Source organism: Saccopteryx leptura, chromosome 6 (genome assembly GCF_036850995.1).
Source record: "Saccopteryx leptura isolate mSacLep1 chromosome 6, mSacLep1_pri_phased_curated, whole genome shotgun sequence".
Taxonomy (NCBI): Eukaryota; Metazoa; Chordata; class Mammalia; order Chiroptera; family Emballonuridae; genus Saccopteryx; species Saccopteryx leptura.
Window position 1 is genome coordinate 154,214,970 of NC_089508.1, and position 23,503 is coordinate 154,238,472.

Sequence of the window (23,503 nt, forward strand, 5' to 3'; positions counted from 1 at the left end):
GCGGGTATTTCCGGTTTCGGCCGAAGGCTGCTCGCTCTTTTCCTCCGCAAGGCCCGCTGCAGGAGTGGCGGTTCTGTTCGTTACTCTGGGGTATCCAGGTTCATCCTCGTCCCTGCGGCGACATCCGCACCCACCGCCACCATGACTGAGCAGATGACCCTTCGTGGCACCCTCAAGGGCCACAACGGCTGGGTAACCCAGATCGCTACCACTCCCCAGTTCCCGGACATGATACTGTCCGCTTCTCGAGGTAAGGGTTGAGATGCGGGGCAGAGGATTGGATCAATGGCACGCGTATTGGCAGCCGGGAAAACTTTGGGTATAAGTTGGGTATACAGACCTGTAACTAGGCCTCAGCCGGAATGCAGAACAGACATCGAGACATAGATCAGCTAGCGGCTGCCAGGAAGATTGCAGGGTTGGGAGGCTTTTTTATTTCTTGCTCACCTCCCCGCACGTATGTTTAAGTGTGCTCAGGAGCCTATGGGTTGGGCGGTGCGGTGATGACACCAACATGCCATCTGAGTGCTCGTGCTGAAACCCAGAGGCTGTTTCTGAGCTGTCGCCCGGCCCTCTGCTCGATGGGAAGTGGGTGGACTCCAAGGGGACAGAGCATAACTAGTTTTCCCATCTCTACCTGACTGAGTTTGGAAGCTTCTTGTCCCTTCCGTTTGCGCCCACACTATTAAAGATGGTCTGAGGTTAGGATGATGTCTGGCGCTCAATCGGAAAGCACCATCTTGTAGCATTCAAAGGAGTTTACTAATTCCAGCGCTTTTAGCAGCCCTCAGCTGTAGTTGCAGGAGGCCCTCAGCTGGTCTTCCCTCCCACATTCAAGCTGCTGTGTTTTGCATTAGACGTCAGATAAGATGGAAGTAGATGTTGATTTGGTCTCAGTCTCAAAAAGGCATCCATCTTTTCTGGTCGGTTTCTGCACACCTGAGTTAAATTCTTACCATACTGCTTAGCTCTACCTGACTCTTCTTTGGAGAGTGAGTCACTTGGCCTTGGCTAGTATTAGCCGGTATTGACCCTCCTTCCCTAAGTGTCTTTAATTTGTTAGAACCACCAGTGACCTTGAGGCATCCCAGATTATCAAATAGGTGTGTGTGTGGAGTGGGGTTCCTCACTGAGATTCCTTTTCGCTTTTACTTACCCTTAGATAAGACCATCATCATGTGGAAACTGACCAGGGATGAGACCAACTATGGGATCCCACAACGTGCTCTTAGGGGTCACTCCCATTTTGTTAGTGATGTGGTTATCTCCTCAGATGGCCAGTTTGCTCTCTCTGGCTCCTGGGATGGAACCCTTCGCCTTTGGGATCTCACAACGTAAGTAGCTACTCACTTAGTTCTGGGCATTGGGGAAAGCTAAGCAGAAATGAGGTATAGTAGATTCTGTTTGAAGATCGTTTCCCATGGGCCATCAGATCTTTGTGGAAATTGTAAGTCAGGAGACTACCTAGAGAGGATAGATGGAGTGTGACCTCCCTCTTTGTTGCTTTCAGTTAGTTGGAAGAAGTTCTGAGGAGCGTTCTGGTTGAGCAGTTTTGCTAGATACTGTTAGGAGTAGGGAAGAGTTTGAGCACGTTTTATCTTAAGAGCTCAGTCTTTGGCTAGTCGGGCATAATGGAGGATCCTGGTGATGACAGGTGACATTGTCATCCAATCCCCACATGGGAGTGAGGACATGTCCTGCAATTCTGAAGGGATCCCCTGACATTCTCAGCCAAAGGCCTGCTATGAACAGAGCCATCCATGTCCAGGATTGTGTGAGTAAAGGCAACTCGACTGGAGCAGGAACCAGTCTAATTGGAAGAAAATTTGCAAAGTCTGTCTAGACAATGACCAAGTCCTTCCTTTCAGGGGTACCACCACACGCCGATTTGTAGGCCATACCAAGGATGTGCTGAGTGTGGCCTTCTCCTCTGACAACCGGCAGATTGTTTCTGGCTCCCGAGATAAAACCATCAAGCTATGGAATACTCTGGGTGTGTGTAAATACACTGTCCAGGTAAAGTGAAGGTGCATGTTAAGGTTCTTTCCCACCCTTCTTAACCTGGGCCTTATGTGGTTATGTCAAGCCCCATCTGGAATCTAAAGGTTTCATTGATCTTGAAGGTTGGGTTCGCAGTGTGAAAGCAAGATTGTCATTATAACTGATGGGTGGGGGTCAATATTTTCAGGGGACAAGATGGTTGCCCCTAATTTCCTTTTCTTCCGTAGGATGAGAGTCACTCAGAGTGGGTGTCTTGTGTCCGTTTCTCACCCAACAGCAGCAATCCCATCATTGTGTCCTGTGGCTGGGATAAGCTGGTCAAGGTAAGCTTGGAGCCATGGTGTAGGGTCTTTGCCAGCTGGGATGTGTTCCCACTGTCTCCTACATGGCCACAGGCTCCAACTTTGAAAGATTCATTCCTCAGTATACTTTTTTACTCTTACTAGTTGGTCTAAAGTAGCTAATTGATGAGCCTGAGTCCCTTATAAGGCATTTGTTATCTCTTTTAATCCTGATTGTCCACAAGTGGCCAAGGTACTTGTTGGGGGTAAAGATAGAATGAAAAATGGTCACCTTATCCAGGAATGCTTTTAAACAAGGTTTAAAAAGCCCTTTCTGTTTGACATTAGCCGGTCTGACTCCGGCAGATCCAGAGATAGGTTCTTTACCTATAATCACCACTACCACCCCAAATATAGGTATGGAACCTGGCAAACTGCAAGCTGAAGACCAATCACATCGGCCACACAGGGTACCTGAACACTGTGACTGTCTCTCCAGATGGATCCCTCTGTGCTTCTGGAGGCAAGGTACTCAGTGCCTAGGACTCTTCTATTCAGTGGAGACGGTGTCTTAGAAGACTTAAGCCTAACCTATGGTGGCGCAGTGGATGAAGCATAGACCTGGAATGTTGAGGTCTCTGATTCAAAACCCCAGGGATGCCCAGTTGGGGCACATAGGAGAAGCAACAGTGAATTGATGCTTCCCCCTCCCTTTCTCTCTCCCCCTCTCTAAAATCAATAAGTAAAATCTTCTGATAAAAAATACTTAAGACAATGACATACCAATCTAAATAAGCATTTCTAAAGATCGCATTCTGAAAATGACATAAATAATGTGTACTGTTTAAAAGAAAAAGATTGTCTTCTATAAATCTGGTTTCTTGAAGCTAGTGCTGAGATTAGGATCATGATTTTCAAACTTATCGTAGTATGTTAGAAGTCACAGGCTCTTGGTAGTGTTGGTGAGGTGATGCATTAAAGGAAAGGTATAAAGTGGTAAAAATATTGGTACTTGAATCATTAGTTTGGGGGAAGTTCAAGGTATGGGGAGTAGGAATGGTTAAGAATTAGGACAGTCTGAGACAACTGGGATTAACATCTGGAAGAGATCACATTGCTCTGACTCATCTTTTTTCTCTCCCAGGATGGCCAGGCCATGCTGTGGGACCTCAACGAAGGCAAGCACCTTTATACACTTGATGGTGGGGACATCATCAATGCCCTGTGCTTCAGCCCCAATCGTTACTGGCTCTGTGCTGCCACTGGGCCCAGCATCAAGATCTGGGTGAGTATGGGCTACAGTTAAGACCAGGTGCCTATCTGTACTCTGTAAGCCCTGGCAACAGTGTGGTTCCTCAACAGCTATTGTTAGGGTATTCATGGAGACCTGGGAAGAGCTAGTTAAAACTTCCGAGTTTAGGATTTGCATTGTTTAAGAGACCTTTGCCTACCAAAGAGGATGGCCAGTTATAGCAGCTTATTCAACCTCAGCATGGTTGACATTTTGATCTGAGTAATTTACTTGGGGGTAATGGGCAATCCTGTTTCTTTTAGGATGTTTAGCAACATCCCTGGCCTTTACTCCCCCCTAAATGCCCATAGCAAACTCCCTTTAGAAACAACTAAAAGTGCTTCTAGACATTGCCAAATAGAGGAATGTGGCAAAAAATATCTTATTAAGAAAACTGAGTTATAAAGGGGTTTTTGAGAGGGGACCTATGTTTAGTTTATTTTTTAGTGTCAGTGGCATTCAGGTACCAAGTTTCCTTACCCTGGTTTTATTCCTTCCCCAGGACTTGGAGGGCAAGATCATTGTAGATGAATTGAAGCAAGAAGTTATCAGTAACAGCAGCAAAGCAGAGCCTCCCCAGTGCACCTCTCTGGCCTGGTCTGCTGATGGCCAGGTAAGTGCATGTGTCCTCGGGTGACTTGGTTTCTACTTTTTCTTTTCTTCTTACCTTCTTTTAGTGTAGTGTGTCTCATCTGCCCATTATATAAGACCAGCATCTTTGACATAAAGTAAAATGACAACATTAGGATGATTTGGAAGGACCTATATAGATATGCTAGTGAACAGAGAGAATGTGTTCTTGCATGGGAGAGAAGGTTGTGGCTTGTACAGCAGTGATTACATGTCTTCCATTAACATTAACTTGACCAGTTTATGAGTGTATGAACCCCTTAGTACTAGCTGTTGCTTCTTCTAGGAATAATCACCTCCCATAATCAGGTAGTTAGAAGAGTGGGGATCTTAAGAGCCATCTTTGCTGCACTAGTGGGACTGCAGTTGCATGCCTCAGACCTATAACTGTCATTTCTTCTTTGCAGACTCTCTTTGCTGGCTACACAGACAACCTGGTGCGAGTGTGGCAGGTGACCATCGGTACCCGCTAGAAATATATGGCAGAGCTTTAGAAATAAATTGGTTTCCTGGCTTGTAGAAAGTGTCTCCCTGATTAGGAAAAAAGCTGCTTTCTCTGCTGTGCTGCTTACAAATTTAGTTAAGATACTGGCAGACTGGGAGCATAGGCCAACTAAACAAGGTTTAGGGGGGAGAAGAGGGTAGATGTCAGTCAGTTATGGTCCCTATCACAATGTCCTATTTCTGATACATATTCTTAGGGTCTTAAAGGCTTGAGAAATTTTTTAGTGAAAGGTACTGATTATTCTGGTGGTCGCAATCAATTTAAAATTAGCAGAATCCTCAGGACTGACACAAGAATTGAACAAAGATGCATTTTATCATTCTTCTAAAGGGAAGATTATAATGCAGAAAACTTTCTGAAACTCAACAGGTTAAGTTAGCATAGTCTACATCAGTGGTTTTCAACCATGTCATATTTAGGAACCAGTGAAAATTGAATTATTTCACGTACCGCTAAGGCAGAAATCACCCTCTGCATAAGTGAATATGACTTAAGATTATTGGGTCTATAATCTTCTTACAGTATCAATGTTTAACTTGCAGACAGGCAGTTAAGAATCATTGGTCTACATCCCATTGGGCCTTTTGTTAAAATGGAGGGGTTTTTTTTCATTCTTGAAAGCAACTACCCAGGAGAACTGCTACTTCATAATTCCTTTTCACTCCTTCCGTAATTGGAGATTTTACCTTGTTTTGAGTTGTGTGGAGGTATTTTAAATCAGAGTTGGCTAAATGACAAACAGCATATTGAAGTAGCTTGTATATAACCTCCACTTCACAAACGGTAATGCAGGATCTCTGGCATTCGCTCCAATGTTGAGACTTCTAGATAAATTCACTAAAAAAAATAAAGGAAAACTTGACGAATGTATTTTCTAGGTTCTGGGCCTGAGACCCACGGATGGAGACTTGGGGAAACCAGACTCCTTGGGGAAAGCCTCAAAACAGTAGGGTAGAGGTCGGAAACCTTTTTGGCTGAGAGAGAGCCATGAACGCCACATATTTTAAAATGTAAGTCTGTGAGAGCCATACGACGACCCATGTACCTTATGCATTATCCAATAAAAATTTGGTGGTGTCCTGGAGGACAGCTGTGATTGGTTCCAAACCATGAACATGAGCAGTAGGAAATGAATGGATTGTAATACATGAGAATGTTTTATATTTTTAACATTTTTTTTTATTAAAGATTTGTCTGCAAGCCAGATGCAGCCATCAAAAGAGCCACATCTGGCTCGCGAGCCATAGGTTCCTGACCTCTGCAAGTAGGGGATAGAACTCAGCAAATCATCTTCAAGTACAGTCTGAAGTGTGTGCCAATAAATAAGTCTTAACAATGCTAACCAGAAAGGACAGGTGTGCAAAAGGCAGGTATCGAAGAGATGTGTGATTAACTATCATTTAGTGGAGGGGACTGGCTCCAGTGGAAGAAATGAAGGTTTCTAAGTTACATCCTGTTTATGCTTGTAAAGGAATAGGCTCCACAAAAGCAGCAAATAAGTTTATTTCCACAACACAACCCAACTTCCCTTTTCCCCAGGAACCTAAATTGACCTGAGCCATCAAAGCACAGGACAAAAGCTGGTAAGTGACAGAAGGCAAAGGGTTACTAGAAAAATAGATTATACCCAAGGCTTTCCTGGGAACCCAAACCCTGCTCCCCATCAGGGCTCATCAAATGGAACTAAAGACAGGAAGAGGATGGAAAGTGACAATAGGAACTTAACTGAACACAGGAGAAAGGAGCCCAGCAGTGAGAAGGGTAGGATGAGCTGGCTCCTAGATTAAGTGCTGGGAAAGAAGGGTAAGAAAATAATTTATTGGGGGATGTAATGGTATGTAGTTTCAATCATATCGACCATTCCAGATTTTTCACTGAAGCTAAATTCTGGCTAGTCTATGGAGGTAGAAATTGGGGATGGAAGAAGGTTTAGAATACCTCCTTCCCCCAAATAGATGGTTCTTTATTATCCAGCTCTACCCTTTGCCCAGCCTGTCTCCACCCCACTCCCCAAAAAAGCTTCCAAATCCCTTAGCTAAACCTTGCAAGAGAAATGGAATTGGAATGGGGGTGGTCATGAGTCTTGACCAAGTCTTCCAGCCTGGGAACTGACATGAAGGTTGAAGAGCAGGGGTGGGGAAAGAAGTTGATAAAATTAAGTATTCCCTCCCCTAGTCAAACTCAGGCCCTGGGCAGAAGGAAGGAGAGAAGACTAGGCAGTTATCAAGGGACCCATGCAGACCTGTTGGACAGATAGGTGAGAGGAAGCTGAGCTGGAGGCCAGAAGGGTTCGTTAGGCTCCTAGAGGGAGAAGCAGTGTCCTGGGGTCAAGGAAAAGTAAGAATGCAGTAACAGTTTTGGGAGCCTTTCAACCCCCAAACTTATGGGCCACCATCCACTACCACCCGCCCCACCAGTGCTGACCAGAGGGGCCCCTGCGGGTGGCAGGCTGATCAAGGGCACAGCTTGATGCGGGTGCCCTTGGAGAGCACCCGGAAGAAGGGGAAGACACGCTCGCCCAAGAAGGCAGCCGAGAAGGTGTGCACGTGGGCCAGAGTCTCTGCATTGTAGAAGCCCAGGCGCCCAGCCTCATAGTCCAGGTACACGCCAAAGCGCCGTGGTTTCTCAATTGGGCTCAGCAGTGTCTGCTCTGTTGAGCTCTGTGCCTGGTAACGCTTGCCATTGGTGCCCACACACCATATTTCCCGCTGGAGCAGGGACTGCTGGGGTAGATGGAGCCGGCGGCGGCGGTGGTGATGGCGTGAGGAAGAGCTGGCATCCCCAATGACCACAGAGGAACCCCCAGAGCCCACCTTCTCCTTATGACGGGGTGATTCACGGGCAGCACCCACCGCCCAGCCCCGCCGCCCACCCACCTCTACCTCCCAGTAGTGCCGGCCAGAGCGGAAGCCCTGGGCCCCCAGTACGCAGCAGTCGGCTGAGAAGAGCTTGGAATGGTCAGCAACCTCTTGCCGCCGCTCTGCGAGGCGGACCCCCCGGCAGTCAGGAGACAACATCAGGGCTGGGTGAGCCGTTTCGGGGTCCAGCGTCAGGTCCACTTGGGAAGGGGGAGGACAAATAGGCCAGCGATGGACCCAGTGTTCCCCATCAGCAAAATCCAAGGTGCAGCTTTTCCTAATGCCCTTCCTCCTCCGCATTCCCGATCACCAGCTGTCCTTAGTTCCCCACCCCTTCCTTCATGGAGGCCAGGCTCAGGCTCCTACGGATTCTACCTCTTTCCCACTCTTGTTTCCAAAACACTGGATAGGCCTTCCCTCAGGCCCTGCCTCTTTTTGCCAGCCTTCACCCCTAACACCTACCTGGGCTGGGCCAGAAGTCCTGACTTGAAGTCCCAGGTGGCCTGCCTGTAGCCTGTTCCATCAGCCCCCATTCTTCCCCTGGGGCCCATCTTCCCTCAGAACCCAATCTCAGGTCTGTGAAGGGAAAAGCCAAGGAAGGTCGTATAGGTGACCTCCCTACCTCGAGCAGCCTGACAGAACATCCGGCTCATTTTCCTCACGATGGCGTCTGTCAGGAAGTCATGGCTATGGGGTTGACACGGGTCAGGGGACCAGATCTCTGGGGGCTGCAGCTGTACCTCTTCACACCTGGAGGAAGGGGACCAGGTAGGGGGTGGGACCATAATATTCCCAGAGGGGAGAAGAGAAGCTGAGGAGAAGGAGAGGAGGGTATAGGAGGCAAGGAGAGGGGCAGGACAGCCAAAAGAGGCAGGGATGGGGAACCAGATGCCACTGGGTCACAAAGGATCAACAGTGGGAACACACCTATTGAAAGTCTCCTTGATGTCCTGGGAATAACAGAAACACAGAGAAGGAGAGGGAGAAAGAGAGAAAAAGAGAGTCAGCTGTGCAGGGATGGCTCCTTTCTCCCAGTCTGATTCCAGCTGGAGAAAGACTGAACTTAAACAGGACTGAGAAAAAAATACCTCAAGGCCCTCAATAAGCATGCATCCAATTCAGTCTTCCCTATGCCTCAGCACACCTAACTCACCTCCTTTTCTGTGAGCCCAGGAATAGAATTTCCAAACCCAGTTAAATAATTTTCACACTATGACTTGATCATCTTTTCAGGATATCATTCAAAAATTCTTTCAACTCTCATTTAAAATCCTCCTTTTACAACTGAATCTTCTTTATTTTCATTGGGTATAAATACACACACACACTTGGCAGTAACTATCTTCAGCCTCAAAAGACCTTTGGGTCTTTAGGTGAAATCCCTTTGGGTTCCTCCCAATGAGAAAAGGCAGCTATGGACAGGTGTTTGGTACACAATGCCTGACACAGCAAACAGGGTGCTGGGGAGCAGACATGGAAGGGGGCACTGCTCACCTGGAGCAGCCGCAGGCCTCCCTGTTGGCTCCGCTCCTGGGCCTCAGCCAGCAGGCGGCTCAGCTGGGCAGCCTGCTCCGCTAGACGGTTGGCCACAGCTCCCGTGCGCCCCAGTTGGGCTTCATGCATCTCTCGAAGGCGCCGCTCCAGCCCTGCCTGCTCTTCAGCCAGAAACCTTGTCAGCCGCCCAAACTCCGAGGCCACAGCTGCCAGCTCTGATTTCATCTGATTCTGGGATGATGCAAAGGGGATGGTGGATACCACCTCAACACACAGAAACATAAACCTCCAATTTTGCAACTGCTGCCCCTCAATCCAAGGCAAAGGAGCCCTACATCCCAAATGGAAAGAAGTATCTTACCCCTTCTCCACCTCCCAGCCCTACCAGGCAGGGATCACTCCCCCATTCCCACCACACTGTTCCAAAACTCATCCACCTCTGTCTGCAATACTTATCTCTAGGTTGGCTACTTAATTTGACTCATTCTTCAAGTCTAAGATATTCCCTGAGACCAGCCTTCCCTCCTCTCCAGATATAAATCGGGACCACCCCCATAAATATCAGTGTCTGTCTTCATGGTATTTACCTATTTTGAAATGTTATGTTTACATTGTAAGTATCCTTTAATATCCTTTTCCCTCACGGTACTGTAAATTTTGTTTGCCAGAGTCCTTTGACCCTGCCACAGTACTGACCACAGAATTAGTACTTGGTAAGAATTTCTTGAAATGAATAAAAAAAAACAAATCAAAATATGAAATTAGGGTTCTAATATACCACTGGCGACTTTGGCAAAGTCACCTAATTCTAGACCAGGAATTGGCAAATGTTTTAAAATTTTTATTTATCGATTTTAGAGGGAGAGAGGAAGGAAGAGAGAAACATGAATTTGTTGTTCAACTTATTTATGCATTCATTGCTTGATCCTTGTATGTGCCTTGACCGGGGATGGAACCTGCAACCTTGGTGTATCGGAATGACTCTGCAGCCAACTGAACTACCCAGGCTCATGGGAAAACTATTTCTGTAAAGGGCCACATAATATTTTATACTTTAAGGGTTAAGAGGCAAAATCAAGGATATTATTCCGTAAGTACTTATAATAAGAGAAAACACCGATCCACTCCCACCTCAGTTGCCTGGGCTGGGCAATCCCAGATAGTGGGCACACTTTTTGCCCGTGTATCATCAGCTGAAGACATTCTTGGAATAGAGAGTGACAGGCCAAGTAAAAAGTCAGTTTCTCTCTGTCCCAGGGCACTCAAGATTCTTATACCTTTTCTGCACACCAGGAGCCCAGAAGTCTCAATTTGGACAGCTGGCTGGAGGCAAGATAACTCCCCAACTCTGAGACCCAGATTCTACCACTCAATGCCAGGCAGTTGCCAGCAGCAGAGTCCCTAAAATGCAGGTGGGCAACAAGCACAGGCCCTGGGAAGTGGTAAGGCCTAGCCACTGGCCAGGGTGACAGGCACAGAAGAGATGGGGGGAAGGCATCTAACCAGAGCGATGTCCTGGATTTGGTCTCTAAAACTCAGCACCAGGCTATTCCAGTGCCTGGGGCCTTACAAAATCAGATGGGAAGAGAGATGGAAATTGGGGGGAAATACCTAAAAATACCATATTTCTCCATGTATAAGACACAACCTTTTTCAAAAAAATTTAGGATCTAAAAATTGGGTGCGACTTACACAGTGGTTGTAGATTTTTTTAACTTGCATTTCCCTCTTTTTCACGCAGATGAGGAGTTATATGAATTTTATGATGAATAAAACTGGAGTTCAATAACTTTATGTAATACATTTTTTTTCAAGTTTCGAGCCCCCAAATTAAGGTGCATTTTATACATGGGAGCGTCTTACATATGGGGAAATACGGTACTCTTTGAGGTGAAGTGAGCAATAATGAAAAATGGCTGTGAAACAGTGTACTAGAATATATCAGATGTCTATAATTCTAACATTCACCAATTCCTTCCCTCCATTATCTATGCTGGCCCCCTCTTCTCATGCTCCAGGCTGTTCTACCCACCTATCAGCCATCTATCCTGGGATCTGGGCTTCTCTGACAGCTACTATATGGATGTTGCCTTGCTCCCTTTCTGCCCTCTGCTATCCAGTGCAGTACACAGAGCATGGTGGAACACTGGCTCTGGGGTTAGCCTGAGGTGGTAAGCCTGCTCTGCAGCTTTCAGTTAGACATCCAACCTCTCCAAGCCAGGCCTTTCACCCCATTCTGGAACCTGAGAATGTACATACCTCCTGACCATCTAAGGCCCCTCTCTTCTCAGGACCCTGGGAGGGTGTCTATCTCTCTCCCAGGCCTTGGCTGCCCCTCTTCAGGAGATCAAGTCACCTCCTGTGAGTGGGCAGGCCATCATCCCTGCCCTGACCATAGAGCCAGTTAGCCCCTGTCAAGAACATTCACCCACCTTCAGCTCTGTCACCCGCCTCTCTTCCTTGGCTTTCATCTTCTGCACAGCCTCCAGGTGCTTCCTCAGAGGTTCCACATGCCTCTGCAGTTTGGCCTGAGGGAACAGTAAAAGGAAGGCTACTGGCCTAGCCTAGGAGAGCCACCTGCTCTCAGAACCCACCTCCCCTATCATCCTGCAGTAAGTTGGGTCTCAAAGCCTGATCCTCATCCCAGTTATCAAATGAGCATCATACTCCCTTCCTTGACTTCCAACTGATGACAAAACCTCCAACCCTCCACCTGCACTCATGTCCACAGCCCTTGATGTGTTCTCTAAAGGTTGGATCCAGATGGCCAGAGAGCCCCACACACACAGGTGGAGTGGGCCTGGCTTCAGCACCTCACCACACAGTCCTTCCATATGAATGTTCCTGCCTATGGTCCCTTACCCCTCCTAAGATATCTTCCTCATAACTTTCATCTCTAAGGACTTTTCTGATAATTTTCATGTGATAAAAATCCATCAGTCGTTCTCCATCACTTGCAAAATATGAGGCTCTACTCCTACAGTTTTAGCCTGCCCCGCCTGTATCTACTCCTTCTACAGACTCTTAAGTTTTAGCCACATAAGACACCTTGTCTTTTCCTGAGTATACTTCCATACCTTTATCTATGCTGTTCCCTCTGCCTGGGAATGATCTTCTCCACTTGGCCCGAGGCATTCTCTTAAAACCCAGCTACCTGACTATGGCCCTGATCCTCCCTGACCCCAACTTCCTGTGGGATCCTGAGAGACATAAAAACAAGCTTTATGCTTGACCTGTGGTGGCGCAGTGGATAGAGAATCAACCTGGGACACTGAGGTCACCAGTTCGAAACCCTGGGCTTGCCTGGTCAAGGCAAATGATAAGCAAGGAACAACTAAAGTGAAGCAACTATGAGTTGATACTTTCTCTCCCCAGCCCTCTGTAAAATCAATAAATAAAAGACAAACAAAAGGAAAAACAAGCTTTGTAATACTTCCTAGGCACTGTAATCATTACAAGTGTGCCTGCCTTCCCCAGGACACAGGGACTCATGGGGACAGGGTTGCCACTTTAATTTCTATGTTTCTCTCTGTCCATCTGCTTTCTCTTCCAATCACTTGCTAAATGAAAAACAAAAACCCTCTCCTCCTAAGTTTTAACCTTCACAGCAAATATGCACTCAAGCTCTGTGTTCAATCATTTGTAACAGTCTTTCTCTTTAAAGGGCTGGTAGAGAGACCAGAATGGGTGAGGCAAGCACAACCTGTTTATTATTTCCATTTTTATGTCCTCTGCTTTTGTGTTTCTCCCTCCTTTTCCTTGAGGGGTAACAGAGGGTAAAAGAGCTGAAGCCTAGAATCCAATCTGATCCTAAATGCAGCCAGGTGACCTGAAGCAAGCCAGGATTCTGTTTCCTCATCTTAAAAAAGCAATTGGGATAACAGAATCTACCCCTTGGACAGTCCCTTAGACAATAAACTTAGCATAGTGTCTGCCATGTAGCAACAGATCAGTAAATGTTATCTAGTATTCCCTATCCACTCCTTAAGCTGCCAATGACAACATGATAATGACCCTTGAACTAAAGAAGTTACTGACCCAGAGTACAAAGGCAGTTAGTCGTTGCACAAGAAAGTGGATGTAGAAAAAGTTTACAGTAATAATAAGATTAGAATCAATCCATAACATGAAAATAGCAAAAACTACACAAAATTTTGCGTTTCGATATTACTTTCTACTTTTCTCCAATACTGTCAATAATTTGAACTCTACTAATACATAATTTTTGATGCTTACGTTTTCCATTAAATATTTTTCCTAAATTGTTGACAAAAAATTCATAAGCAAAAGTCCAAATAGAGTACTATTTAAGAGAAATTTTCAAAGATCTTTCATTTTTTTGGAGATTTATACATCCCTTATGAGTTACTACCTATTGTTTTCTATCTATAAAACAACACAATGCCAAGCTAGTGCTTGTTAGTGTACATATCTGAACAGAATAAACTACTTGCCTGTAAAATAGCCTGTAACTTAGAAAGGGAATCACTCAAATTAGTTTTATGTAATAAAACTTACGTATAGACGTTTGTTGATCAATTAATGTCAGATTATTTGTGTCAGTGACCTCCCTAAATTGCAAAGCCCTACTGGACTGGCATTCAATAAATGTGGTTAACAAATTAAAATCCAGATTCAGAAGCCTTTGAAAGTCCTGCCAGGGGAGTGTGAGGAGAAAGGGGTAGAATGCCCACGGATATTCCATCCTGGGACCCAGTTAACAAAATGGCTACACATTGTTTGATGGGTACAGCTAACTAGCAACTGAAAGGATAAAAGAAGGGAAGGACAAAAAAAGTTCACAACCTCCCCTAATAATGCAGGGCCTAAAAGGCAAAGCAATATTACCAATGCAGTGAGTCCCATACGAGGCTGGGCTTTCTAAAGATACTCTCCTCATCACAGATTCAGAATCTCTATGGGTAGGGTCCACTCCAATTTTGAAAACCTCCACTAGCAATCTGGCCAAGTGGCCAGCTTTGCAATCACTGTGTGGAAGGAATTGTTAACCTGTCATGAGGGGGTGTAGGTGTGCCTCAGCTACCACTCGTAGCTGAGCTCTAGACACATTACTCTAAAATTGGGGTAATGATAATAACATCTAAATGAGGTTACTGTGGGAATCAGGTGTGAAAACACAAGTCATAAAATGAAAAAGTTCTGTGCCGATCACACAGAAGCTACCTTCTCCTTATCCCGGTTCCACTGCTTCAAACACATCCAGGCTTCACTAAGTAGTGATATTTGTGCTGGCTGTCTCACAGCCAAGTCTCCTTTACCTACGTCCAGAAAGAATCAGGGTCAGAAGTAGGGGGTAAGATACTAACCAAAACAGAATCAGACTCAAAGATGAAGTTGTATGTCAGAAAACCAGATAAACATCCAAATAGTTGTTAACAGTACTGTGCAGACCAGGGGTGGGGTAGGGGTAAGGAATAGGTCATAACCAAGTCCATCACTTACTAGTAGCTGTGTGGCCCTGCGTATATTACTTAAATCTGTTTCCCGATCTGTAAAATGGGAATAGAAACCATATCAAACTCACAGGGTTGTTTGGAGTTTTAACCAAGACAGTTCATGAAAAGTGCTTAGTACAGTGCCTGGGGTACCTAGTTATATATTCAATAAATATTAACTTTTAATCCTGAAGACAATAAAATTCAAAGACATTCAGAGACTTGCCCAACTGAATAAATGCATAGCTAGGACTTATGTTTTAAAAGTCTCTCCTTTTTTCTGAATTCTCAGGAAACATAAGAAGTTCTGGCCAGTACAAAAGACTGATGCAGATCCAACAATCCTCAGGGGGAGAGAGAACTCATCAGAAGTTCAGTGCATCTGGGTCTGACACTAGGAGTCATTACTATGCACCAAAGTCATTACTATGCAGTTCCTCAAAGCCCTTTCTTGTTCTTTGAGACCCTAAGTTCTTCCCATCTCCAGGGGTCTTAGTCAAGGATAGACTTAAGATCACCCAAAGGAAAATGGAACTGGTGGTAAAGCCCTAGTGGCCTGTCACCTGCACTCCACTTAGGCACAGCGAAGTGTGAAACAGCAATAGCTTTCCCCAGGGGTCACAGCCCAGTGATACTGAATTGCCAGCTTTGCCCAATTTCCTCTGAAGAAGCCAGTCTTACATAGTCTTCACTGTGTCTGATGTCTATGTACCAGATCCTTCTCACTCTAACCCTTGATGCCAGTAAATGCTAAGGTACGAGTCAGCTTACCAGTACATGAGTTTCTTTGGAAGAGGGAAGACATTTCCTTTTCACAGCTCCACTTACTTCCCCTCTTCCTCTACTAAACTACCACCTTCTACTTCTCTCACCTTGTATTCCTGCACCACCTCCTCCAATGGCACCACGCTGTGCTGTTTGTGGCTTCTGGATTCTCGGCACACCACACAGATGGCCTCTTCGTCCACCTCACAGAAGAGCTTCAGAGCTTCTTGGTGTTTGGGACAAATGCCCTGCTCATTCCCACGGCTCCCCCGACCAGGTGCTGGATGCATCTGCCTAATCACCTGGACCATGTTGGCCAGCTGCAGGTTGGGGCGGAAGCTCCGCCTGGGAAAGCTCTTTCGGCACTGGGGGCAGGTGAAGCACCTCCGAGGGGCTGGAAGCGGGGGCAGGGACGTGACAGGGTCTAACTCCTCTTCCTCGTCCTCCTCCAGAACTTCTTCCTCGTCCTCCTCCATGTCCCCCAAGTAGTAGTCCAGGTCTTCTTCCTCCTCCTCCTCTTCCCAAACGTAGTCCATGTTGTCCCAGCTGGACCCGCCCATGCCACCGGTCCAGAACACACCTTCCTCTTCCTCCTCGACTTCTTCCTCCAAGTCTCCCTCATAGTCTTCATCCCTCATGGGGGTGTCCCAAACCCCACCGGCCCCCACAGCCTCCACTTCCTCCTCTTCTGCGTCCTCCTCTTCCTCCTCCCGATCTAACTCGTCCCTGTCCTCCTCATCCTCTCCTCCCCACAACTGGGTTACACACACTCGGCAGAAGTTGTGTCCGCAGCCGATGGACACGGGGTCCGTGAAGTAATCAAGGCAGATGGCGCACACCGCCTCCTCCTGAAGGGTCTGCACCGGGTTGGGTGCCATGGCAACGGCAGCCATCTTAGTGTCCACTTAGTCAGTGTAGATGGTTGGGGGCGGGGGGAGTAGGGGGGATAGGGGTGGGGACGGGGGGGGGGGTCTTGCTTCAAAGACGCCCTGACGACCCGGCCCCACCCCCAGCCCTGCCTCCCCACACTTGCCTCAAGCGCAGGCAGAGAAATGTTCTCCCGACAACCCACCCCTCCACAGTTTCCTACTCTTAGACGACACCCGTATCTCTGCGAAGGGAGATGACACAGCTCAGCAGTACCGCCAAGTCCCTCAGGTGGCCCTGAGTGCAAATTTGCCCCAACGCTCCCTTGGCCTTCTCATAAACCCCGCCCCTCATCTCCTGGCTCCGCCCCCTTACTTCCGGTCTCCCTACCAACACTTCCTGTTTCAACTAGCACGCAAGCTAGCATGTTCCTTCCGCGGTCGCGCAACGCTCCCTTTCTCCCGCCCCGGGCCCCGGAGGGCAGGAAACGACGAGGAGACGCTCTAGCACCCACTTGGGAACAGGATGAGAGGGTTAAAGTAATGGAGGCCCACATTTCTCTGGTACGGGGGGAGCGAGAAACGCAGACGAAACAGGACAGGCTGCCCTCATCCCCCGCCACCGGGGATAAACTTTAGGAGACATTGGAAGCCTTTGGGGCTGTCCGTTGTCGATGCTGTGACCGCATCGGCCCAGCGCCACGCTACCGGCGGGACACGAAGCACTTCATCGAAGACACCCTAGCAGGCGTCCCCAAACTACGGCCCGCAGGCCGCAATCCGGCCCCCTGAGGCCATTTATCCAGCCCCCGCTGCACTTCTGGAAGGGGCACCTCTTTCAATGGTGGTCAGTGAGAGGACCACTGTATTTGGCAGCCCTCCAATGGTCTGAGGGACAGTGAACTGGCCCCCTGTGTAAAAAGTTTGGAGACCCCTGCTTGCCGGAAGCGGAGGGGTGGGTCCTAGTGAGCGTCCTAAAGTATTTCCGGCCATTCTAGGCAAGGACTTTGTTGTTTGAGGACTTAGAACGTCCCTAGAATCTAGGGCCTATGACCATCGGGAGGCGGGGTCTGAAGAAGCGCAGTGGGTGGGACCAGAGACCCTTCCCCTCCTCCCCTCTATAGTTGGCATTTCCACACCCATTTTAGAAACTGCCATTTGGTTACTGTCGCATTGAGGAACTTTCATAACTGCACATCAGTAAAAGGATAGTGGCAAGTCGTTACATGTACATTCATATAGTGGAACACTTCAGCTGTAAAAAGGACAACAAGGTACCGAACAGCGTGTAGTGTACTGCCATCTGCAAAAGAGGAAGAGGGGGGAGGATATTAAATGCATTTGATATTTTTATAATTCTGTTTATCCATACAAAATAAGGATAATAATTCCTATCTTAGAGAGTTTTGTAAAATTGAAGTAATGTCATACAAAGCGATAGAATGTTGATTAAAACATAGTGAGATAATAAGATTTAGCTACCCGTTACTATCATCATCGTCGTGTTTGGAACAATATTAGTAGCAGAGGTTCTCTGGGAATGCCGAAGGTCCGGGATAAGAAAGCTACTTTTTCATATATGTCATTCTGTATCTTTTGAATTTAGAACCAAATAAATCTATTGCCTCAAATTAAAAAAATAAAAAATAAAATAAAAACACGAAAAACTTCTAAGTCCATCGATTCATTGAACACTTCCTGAACTGTGCACCACTCCTGCTTCGCGCCCAAAATACCTCGAGGTCTGTTTTCATGAGGTCCCAGTCTCAGAGCAGGGACTCGGAATGGATTTGTGGTTATTGATCTTACTTCAGAGAATTCTATTAGTAAAGATATCGCTGTGAGCATCTCTGTCAAATAGATTATTAATGCGAGAGAAATAATATTTGATGCTTTTAAAAAAAGAATCGTTTAATTAAAAAAAACTGCGGTGGAAGTTGCAGGACTGTAATTCTTGTAGAGAATTCCCAATGAGTGCCGGCGCTGCATGACCCCTGCGGGGAAATTCCAAGTGAACCCATGCTTTTTAAGGGGGTGATGCCAAAACTACATACGAATCCTCGTGGGTGAGCTATATTAGACCATTCTGGGAGCTGCGGACTCTTCGGGAATATAAAAGTGCGGCCACAGCACTGCTCAGTGGGCCGGTTCAGGGAACTAAACCTTCTTGGTACCCTGCCATTTGCGGTCATGGATAGATTGGGATGTTATCAAGCAACTCCCAGAAATAAAGGTTTCCGTAGTGTAGTGGTTATCACGTTCGCCTCACACGCGAAAGGTCCCCGGTTCGAAACCGGGCGGAAACAAGTTTTTGGTCGTTTCCATTTGTACAGTAAATTCTTCATCCCAGCATCAAGGACAGGTGGTTGTCACAGGGAAGGAAGGAAGGTCGTGTATTTGGGGTTAGTGTTTGTCCGGGATACAATGACTGAAGAGAGACTACAGCAGGCACTCCATAAATGCTCGCAATACAAATTCAGGTCTCCAACCGCAAATAATCTTTTTTGATTGTCCCCTCGGAAGCCCGCAGGGCCATCTCTCCCAAGTCGAGGGACCTAATGACTAGGACAGAGTCAAACGCACAGCGGGAGCTTCACAATACCTGTGCAACTAATTCTCAAGATGTATTCATAGCCTTGTGTATGAATCTGTCTCTTGAAATAAAAAGTGAAATGTGTTTGCCCGACTAGTTCAGTCGGTAGAGCATGAGACTCTCAATCTTAGGGTCGTGGGTTCGAGCCCCATGTTGGGCGGAATAATTTTATAGAAACTACTTTCCATACAAAAGTAACGTATTTCCCAAAGGTGGGAGCCAAAAGTAGAAAGGTTCGATCACCAGTGGTTGAGCAAAGGACCCCAAATTGATATACAACCTACCCTAAAGCCCTCGTCAGGCCTTGAGGGATTGAGCGAGGAATTGGTGCCAAGAGTCGGCGGACAAATTCCAGGGTCCGGTCTCTCTGGCCTGCATTCCGCTTGCTGAAATCCGCCAAATTCAACATGTACCTGGCTCCTTCTCTACCAGAAGACTCGTCTGGGTGTCCGGGACAAGAAGCGTTGGGAGGAAGGCCACGGATCTTCCGGAAGCTGCGGTGGTACCCCAGGACGCGCCCTGGACGTTCATCGGTCCAAACCGTAGCTCTGTGATATGCTAGCACCTTTCTAGGTGATAACAGAGTTCAGGATTCTGCGCTCTCACTGCCGCCGTCCGTTTTCCAGGTCAAGAAAGACGGGAGTCCTTTGTAATCTGAGACCCTCACTTCAGGATATTCTCTTTACGCTCGATTTTAAGCACCCATCTTTTGCGAAATGTTGCCCCACGCATTCCAGCCTCCACATTTCACCCACACGCAAAGGAATGTAAAAATATCCTTTACTCTGGAACATCCTACCTAACATGAACGCCCTCAGTTTACTGGTCTTGTCACAAAATTTTTTCTTAACTGCAACTGAAATTCATTTTTCTTTGTTTACTGTTTCCTTAATCAGCCCATTTTCTATTATCCGGCCGGAGAAGTCTCCACACATACATAGCGGACCACATGAGAAGTCTACTGATCATGTAAAACTGGTTTATTAATCTCACTAAGCGAAGGATAGCCGAAATGGGGGAGTTTGGGAGGCGGTAGCATGACGCCGCACCTTCAGGGCAGTCGTCTGCAATGTTGCCAGCTAAGTCCTTGTGTATGCGCCCTTAGGGAATTACTGTCGCTATAGTCTTACCTTGCGATCTGGTATTGGAAGAGTGGACTTTAACATTTTGTCTTGCACAAAAGCTTGTGGAGTCAATTGCAAATTGCGGTTTCAGAATTTATCTATTTATTTATTTATTTATTTATTTATTTATTTATTAATTTTTACCACCTTCACTGGAACTGGAAATTCCTTCAAAAAATGCTTTTTAATTAAAGGGAAAATATAGTGGACAGGCTTCTCTTTCCTGTCTCCTAATAAACCTAGGGCTCCGCTGCTTTTTACTACAATCCCTGCTTTTCTCTCCTTTCCACACCTTCGGCCACAACCCCTCCTGCCAGACCGTTTGAAATGCCCCCTCTGAGTAAATGACCTACACTGCTCTTGGCACAACGAAGTCAAGTCCATCAGTTCAGATGTTCAGCAAAAGCATGGGATCTTTTGCCTTTGTCCTCAGTGCTGATGATAGTCTGCAGAGGCAGAGGGATTCGCTCTGGTTTACATTTTAGAGTTACCCTGAAGTGTACAAAAGAAAGGCTCTTAACATTAATAATTTTTGGCAAAACTTACTTTCTCTAAGACAAAGAGACTTTTAGTAGAACTTACTTTTTCTGAAAAGACTCCCTATTCCTGGCCTTGAGGCTGGTTTCCCAGATTGTGGCCTTAAACTAGCTTTGCAAAGTTGCAGATATTCTCAGAATGTTTCTCCCTGAATTAATCCTATAGATCAGGGGTCGGGAACCTATGGCTTGCGAGCCAGATGTGGCTCTTTTGTATTTTTTTTTTCTTTTTGTATTTTTCTGAAGTTGGAAACGGGGAAGCAGTCAGACAGACTCCCGCATGCCCCGGACAAGGATGCACCTGGCATGCCCACCAGGGGGCGATGCTCTGCCCATCTGGGGCGTTGTTCTGTTGCAACCAGAGGCATTCTAGCGCCTGAGGTGGAGGCCACAGAGCCATCCTCAGCGCCCGGGCCAACTTTGCTCCTGTGGAGCCTTGGCTGTGTGAGGGAGAGGAAGGAGAGGGGGAGGGGTGGAGCAGATGGGCGCCTCTCCTGTGTGCCCTGGCCGGGAATCAAACCTGGGACTCCTGCACACCAGGCCGACACTCGACCACTGAGCCATCCGGCCAGGACCTTTTTTTTTTTCTGAAGCTGGAAACAGGGAGGCAGTCAGACAGACTCCCGCATGCTCACCAGGGGGGGATACTCTGCCCATCTGGGGCGTCGCTCTGTTGCTACCAGAGCCGTTGCCATTTTAGCGCCTGAGACAGAGGCCACAGAGCCATCCTCAGCACCGGGGCCAACTTTGCTCCAATGGAGCCTTGGCTGCAGGAGGGGAAGAGAGAGACAGAGAGGAAGGAGAGGGGGAGGGGTAGAGAAGCAGATGGGCGCCTCTCCTGTGTGCCCTGGCCGGGAATCAAACCTGGGACTCCTGCACGCCAGGCCGATGCTCTACCACTGAGCCAACCTGCCAGGGGCCAACCAGCCAGGGCCCAGATGTGACTCTTTTGATGGCTGCATCTGGCTCGCAGACAAATCTTTAATAAAATTTAAAAATATAAAACATTCTCATGTATTACAATCCATTCATTTCCTACCACTCATGTTCATGGGGTGGCTGGAGCCAATCACAGCTGTCCTCCGGGACAATACCAAATTTTTATTGGATAATGCGTTAGGTACACAGGTCGTTGTAGGGCTCTCACGGAATTACATTTTAAAATATGTGGTGTTCATGGCTCTCTCAGCCAAAAAGGTTCCCAACCCCTGCTATAGATAAACGTTGTAAGAAAGCTTGTTTCACTGTTTTGTTTTACTGCTATGCTTCCTCTCCTCCCTATTCCTTAGTCAGTATGTAATTTTCCTTTTAAAAGCCAGCCCCAAGCTGTGTTCCCCACCGCATTGATTTGAACAACTTAGGTCTCCATGTGGTTGCGTAGCCATTTAATTAAAGACTCCTTAATTTCTTAATTTGGCTAATTGATTGTGTGCGTGGCAAGACGTTTGTTTCTCACTGTTCCGATACAACAATCCTTCAGAAATGATGAGCAGGAGTGTGGCTGCATCAGGAACAGAGGCTGCAAGGACAGCCATAATCCAGACAAAAGGCGGCTGACCAAGGGTCAGGCCTCAGCAGGTAAAGGAGTTGGATGCATGGTTTGTACCCTGGACTGGAGAGGGGCTACTGGATTTCTGCTTTAGATGGTTTAGTAACGGAGATCAGAGACTGAGTATCAGGGGTGGGGAGTGACAGGGGAGAGGGAAGTACAGTAGTCTCCCTTAAGAGTAATTTCCCTTTCCCTGCTTTCAGTTACTCAGGGTCAACTGTGATCTCAAAATATTAAATGGAAAATTCCAGAAATCAACAATTCATAACTTTTAAATTGCTCGCCATTCTGAGTAACTAGATGGAATCTCATGCTATTTCAATCCCTTCCACCTAGGAAGTGAATCATCCCTTTGTCCACTGTATCCAAGCTGTATATGCTACCCTTGGTTAGTCAATTAGTAGCCATCTGGGTTATCAGAGCAAATGTCAGGGTATTGCAGTGCTTTTGTTCAAGTAACCCTTATTTTACTTCATAATGGTCCTAAAGCACAAGATTTCTGGTGCTGGCAATTCAAATATGCCAAATGAATTTCCTATACATTCTCCTATATATACATGACGCACCTTTAGGGCAGTCGCTACGAGCACAAATTACAGTTTGCAAAATCTGCAGTGTTGCCAGATCAGTTCTCGTTTCTGCGTCCTTGTGGAATTACTGTTACTATAGTCTTACCTTGAGATCTGGTATTGGAAGAGTAGATTTGAACATATCCCTTGCAAATAAGGGGGTACTACTGTAGTGAGTTCAGCCTTCAACGAGTTGGGAGACGTCTAAAAGGACATGTCCAAGATACGTGGATCTGAAGCTTGGGGAGAGCAGTCATTGGTGGAGCCACAGCTGTGAGGACAAGGAGGTTGGGTCAGGCTGTGAGCATAGATCTGACTCTCGAGGTAAATGGCCTCCGGTAGACCGAGGAGGAATTGGGAAAGATGGAAAGCCAGCGGGGAAGTTTCCACCAAGGCCAAGGAAATAGAAATGTGCAAAAAGGGAGTTGGGGGTGTTGGGGACACAAATCAGTAGCATCAAATTATGGTCTAGAAAGGGAAAGAGGTAAAGCTTTCAGAGACTGGGCCATCTTGTGGTTCCTGGCGAATTGAATTAGGCTCAGACAAGAAATCTTCCCGCCTACGTTCTGGAGGAGGGAACTCTGCGTCAGACACATCAAGGATTCCTACTTGGTAGGACTCAGATTGTTCCAATTCTTGACTACCCAGGTCTACAGGAATAAGCCTAATAGACGGGAAAACAGTCTGCAATATTAAGCCATAGCTACTACTCTTAAATTTGCATATTATGTAGATCTATGTGTAACGTGTTAAAACTCACCCCAATTCTGGACATTAAATGGTCAGATCAATTAGTTTTATTTTCATAAAATTTCATTATATTTTCAAATTTTAATGAAATTTTTACCTTTACTTAAATATCAGTGATTTGACATTTGATATTCATTAATTTCCATCTCCCCTTTTAAAATAGATAATTTTACATACTTTTATTTTTACCTATTTATATTTTAATTTATATTTCAAAGAAAATGTATCCAAATTT

The 23,503-nt window shown here is 46.5% G+C and overlaps 2 protein-coding genes, 1 long non-coding RNA gene and 4 other non-coding genes across 8 annotated transcripts in view; 5 read left to right on the forward strand and 2 right to left on the reverse strand.

Moving 5' to 3' along the window:
- The first annotated feature begins 1 nt into the window (after position 1).
- Positions 2–4,726, forward strand: RACK1 (receptor for activated C kinase 1). The gene is made up of 8 exons (XM_066343013.1): positions 2–250; positions 1,163–1,334; positions 1,869–2,016; positions 2,229–2,324; positions 2,700–2,810; positions 3,427–3,567; positions 4,076–4,186; positions 4,611–4,726. Exons 1-8 carry the CDS (start codon positions 142–144, stop codon positions 4,674–4,676), a joined length of 954 nt encoding a protein of 317 aa, XP_066199110.1. The 5' UTR covers positions 2–141; the 3' UTR covers positions 4,677–4,726.
- Positions 495–562, forward strand: LOC136377898 (small nucleolar RNA SNORD95). The gene has a single exon (XR_010746510.1). It is a non-coding gene; the product is annotated as a small nucleolar RNA SNORD95 (small nucleolar RNA).
- On the forward strand, positions 1,638–1,716 carry LOC136377864 (small nucleolar RNA SNORD96 family). Its single transcript, XR_010746480.1, has one exon. It is a non-coding gene; the product is annotated as a small nucleolar RNA SNORD96 family (small nucleolar RNA).
- A 603-nt stretch (positions 4,727–5,329) lies between the features above and the next one.
- Positions 5,330–23,503, reverse strand: part of LOC136376721 (uncharacterized) — a 432,865-nt gene continuing 414,691 nt past the window's right edge. The window contains exon 2 of the long non-coding RNA XR_010746233.1: positions 5,330–5,674. This is a non-coding gene — a long non-coding RNA (uncharacterized lncRNA). The remainder of the gene's footprint in view (positions 5,675–23,503) is intronic.
- Positions 6,631–16,200, reverse strand: TRIM41 (tripartite motif containing 41). 2 transcript variants are annotated; one of them, XM_066343002.1, is made up of 6 exons: positions 15,389–16,200; positions 11,493–11,588; positions 9,061–9,291; positions 8,494–8,516; positions 8,189–8,253; positions 6,631–7,766 (listed from the first exon to the last, which is right to left on the reverse strand). In XM_066343002.1, exons 1-6 carry the CDS (start codon positions 16,172–16,174, stop codon positions 7,162–7,164), a joined length of 1,806 nt encoding a protein of 601 aa, XP_066199099.1. In that variant the 5' UTR covers positions 16,175–16,200; the 3' UTR covers positions 6,631–7,161. The 2 variants fall into 2 exon arrangements, with proteins under 2 accessions (XP_066199099.1, XP_066199098.1); XM_066343001.1 differs by having other exon boundaries at positions 8,189–8,316; positions 15,389–16,197.
- TRNAV-CAC (transfer RNA valine (anticodon CAC)) lies at positions 18,381–18,453 on the forward strand. The gene has a single exon. It is a non-coding gene; the product is annotated as a tRNA-Val (tRNA).
- Positions 18,828–18,900, forward strand: TRNAE-CUC (transfer RNA glutamic acid (anticodon CUC)). The gene has a single exon. It is a non-coding gene; the product is annotated as a tRNA-Glu (tRNA).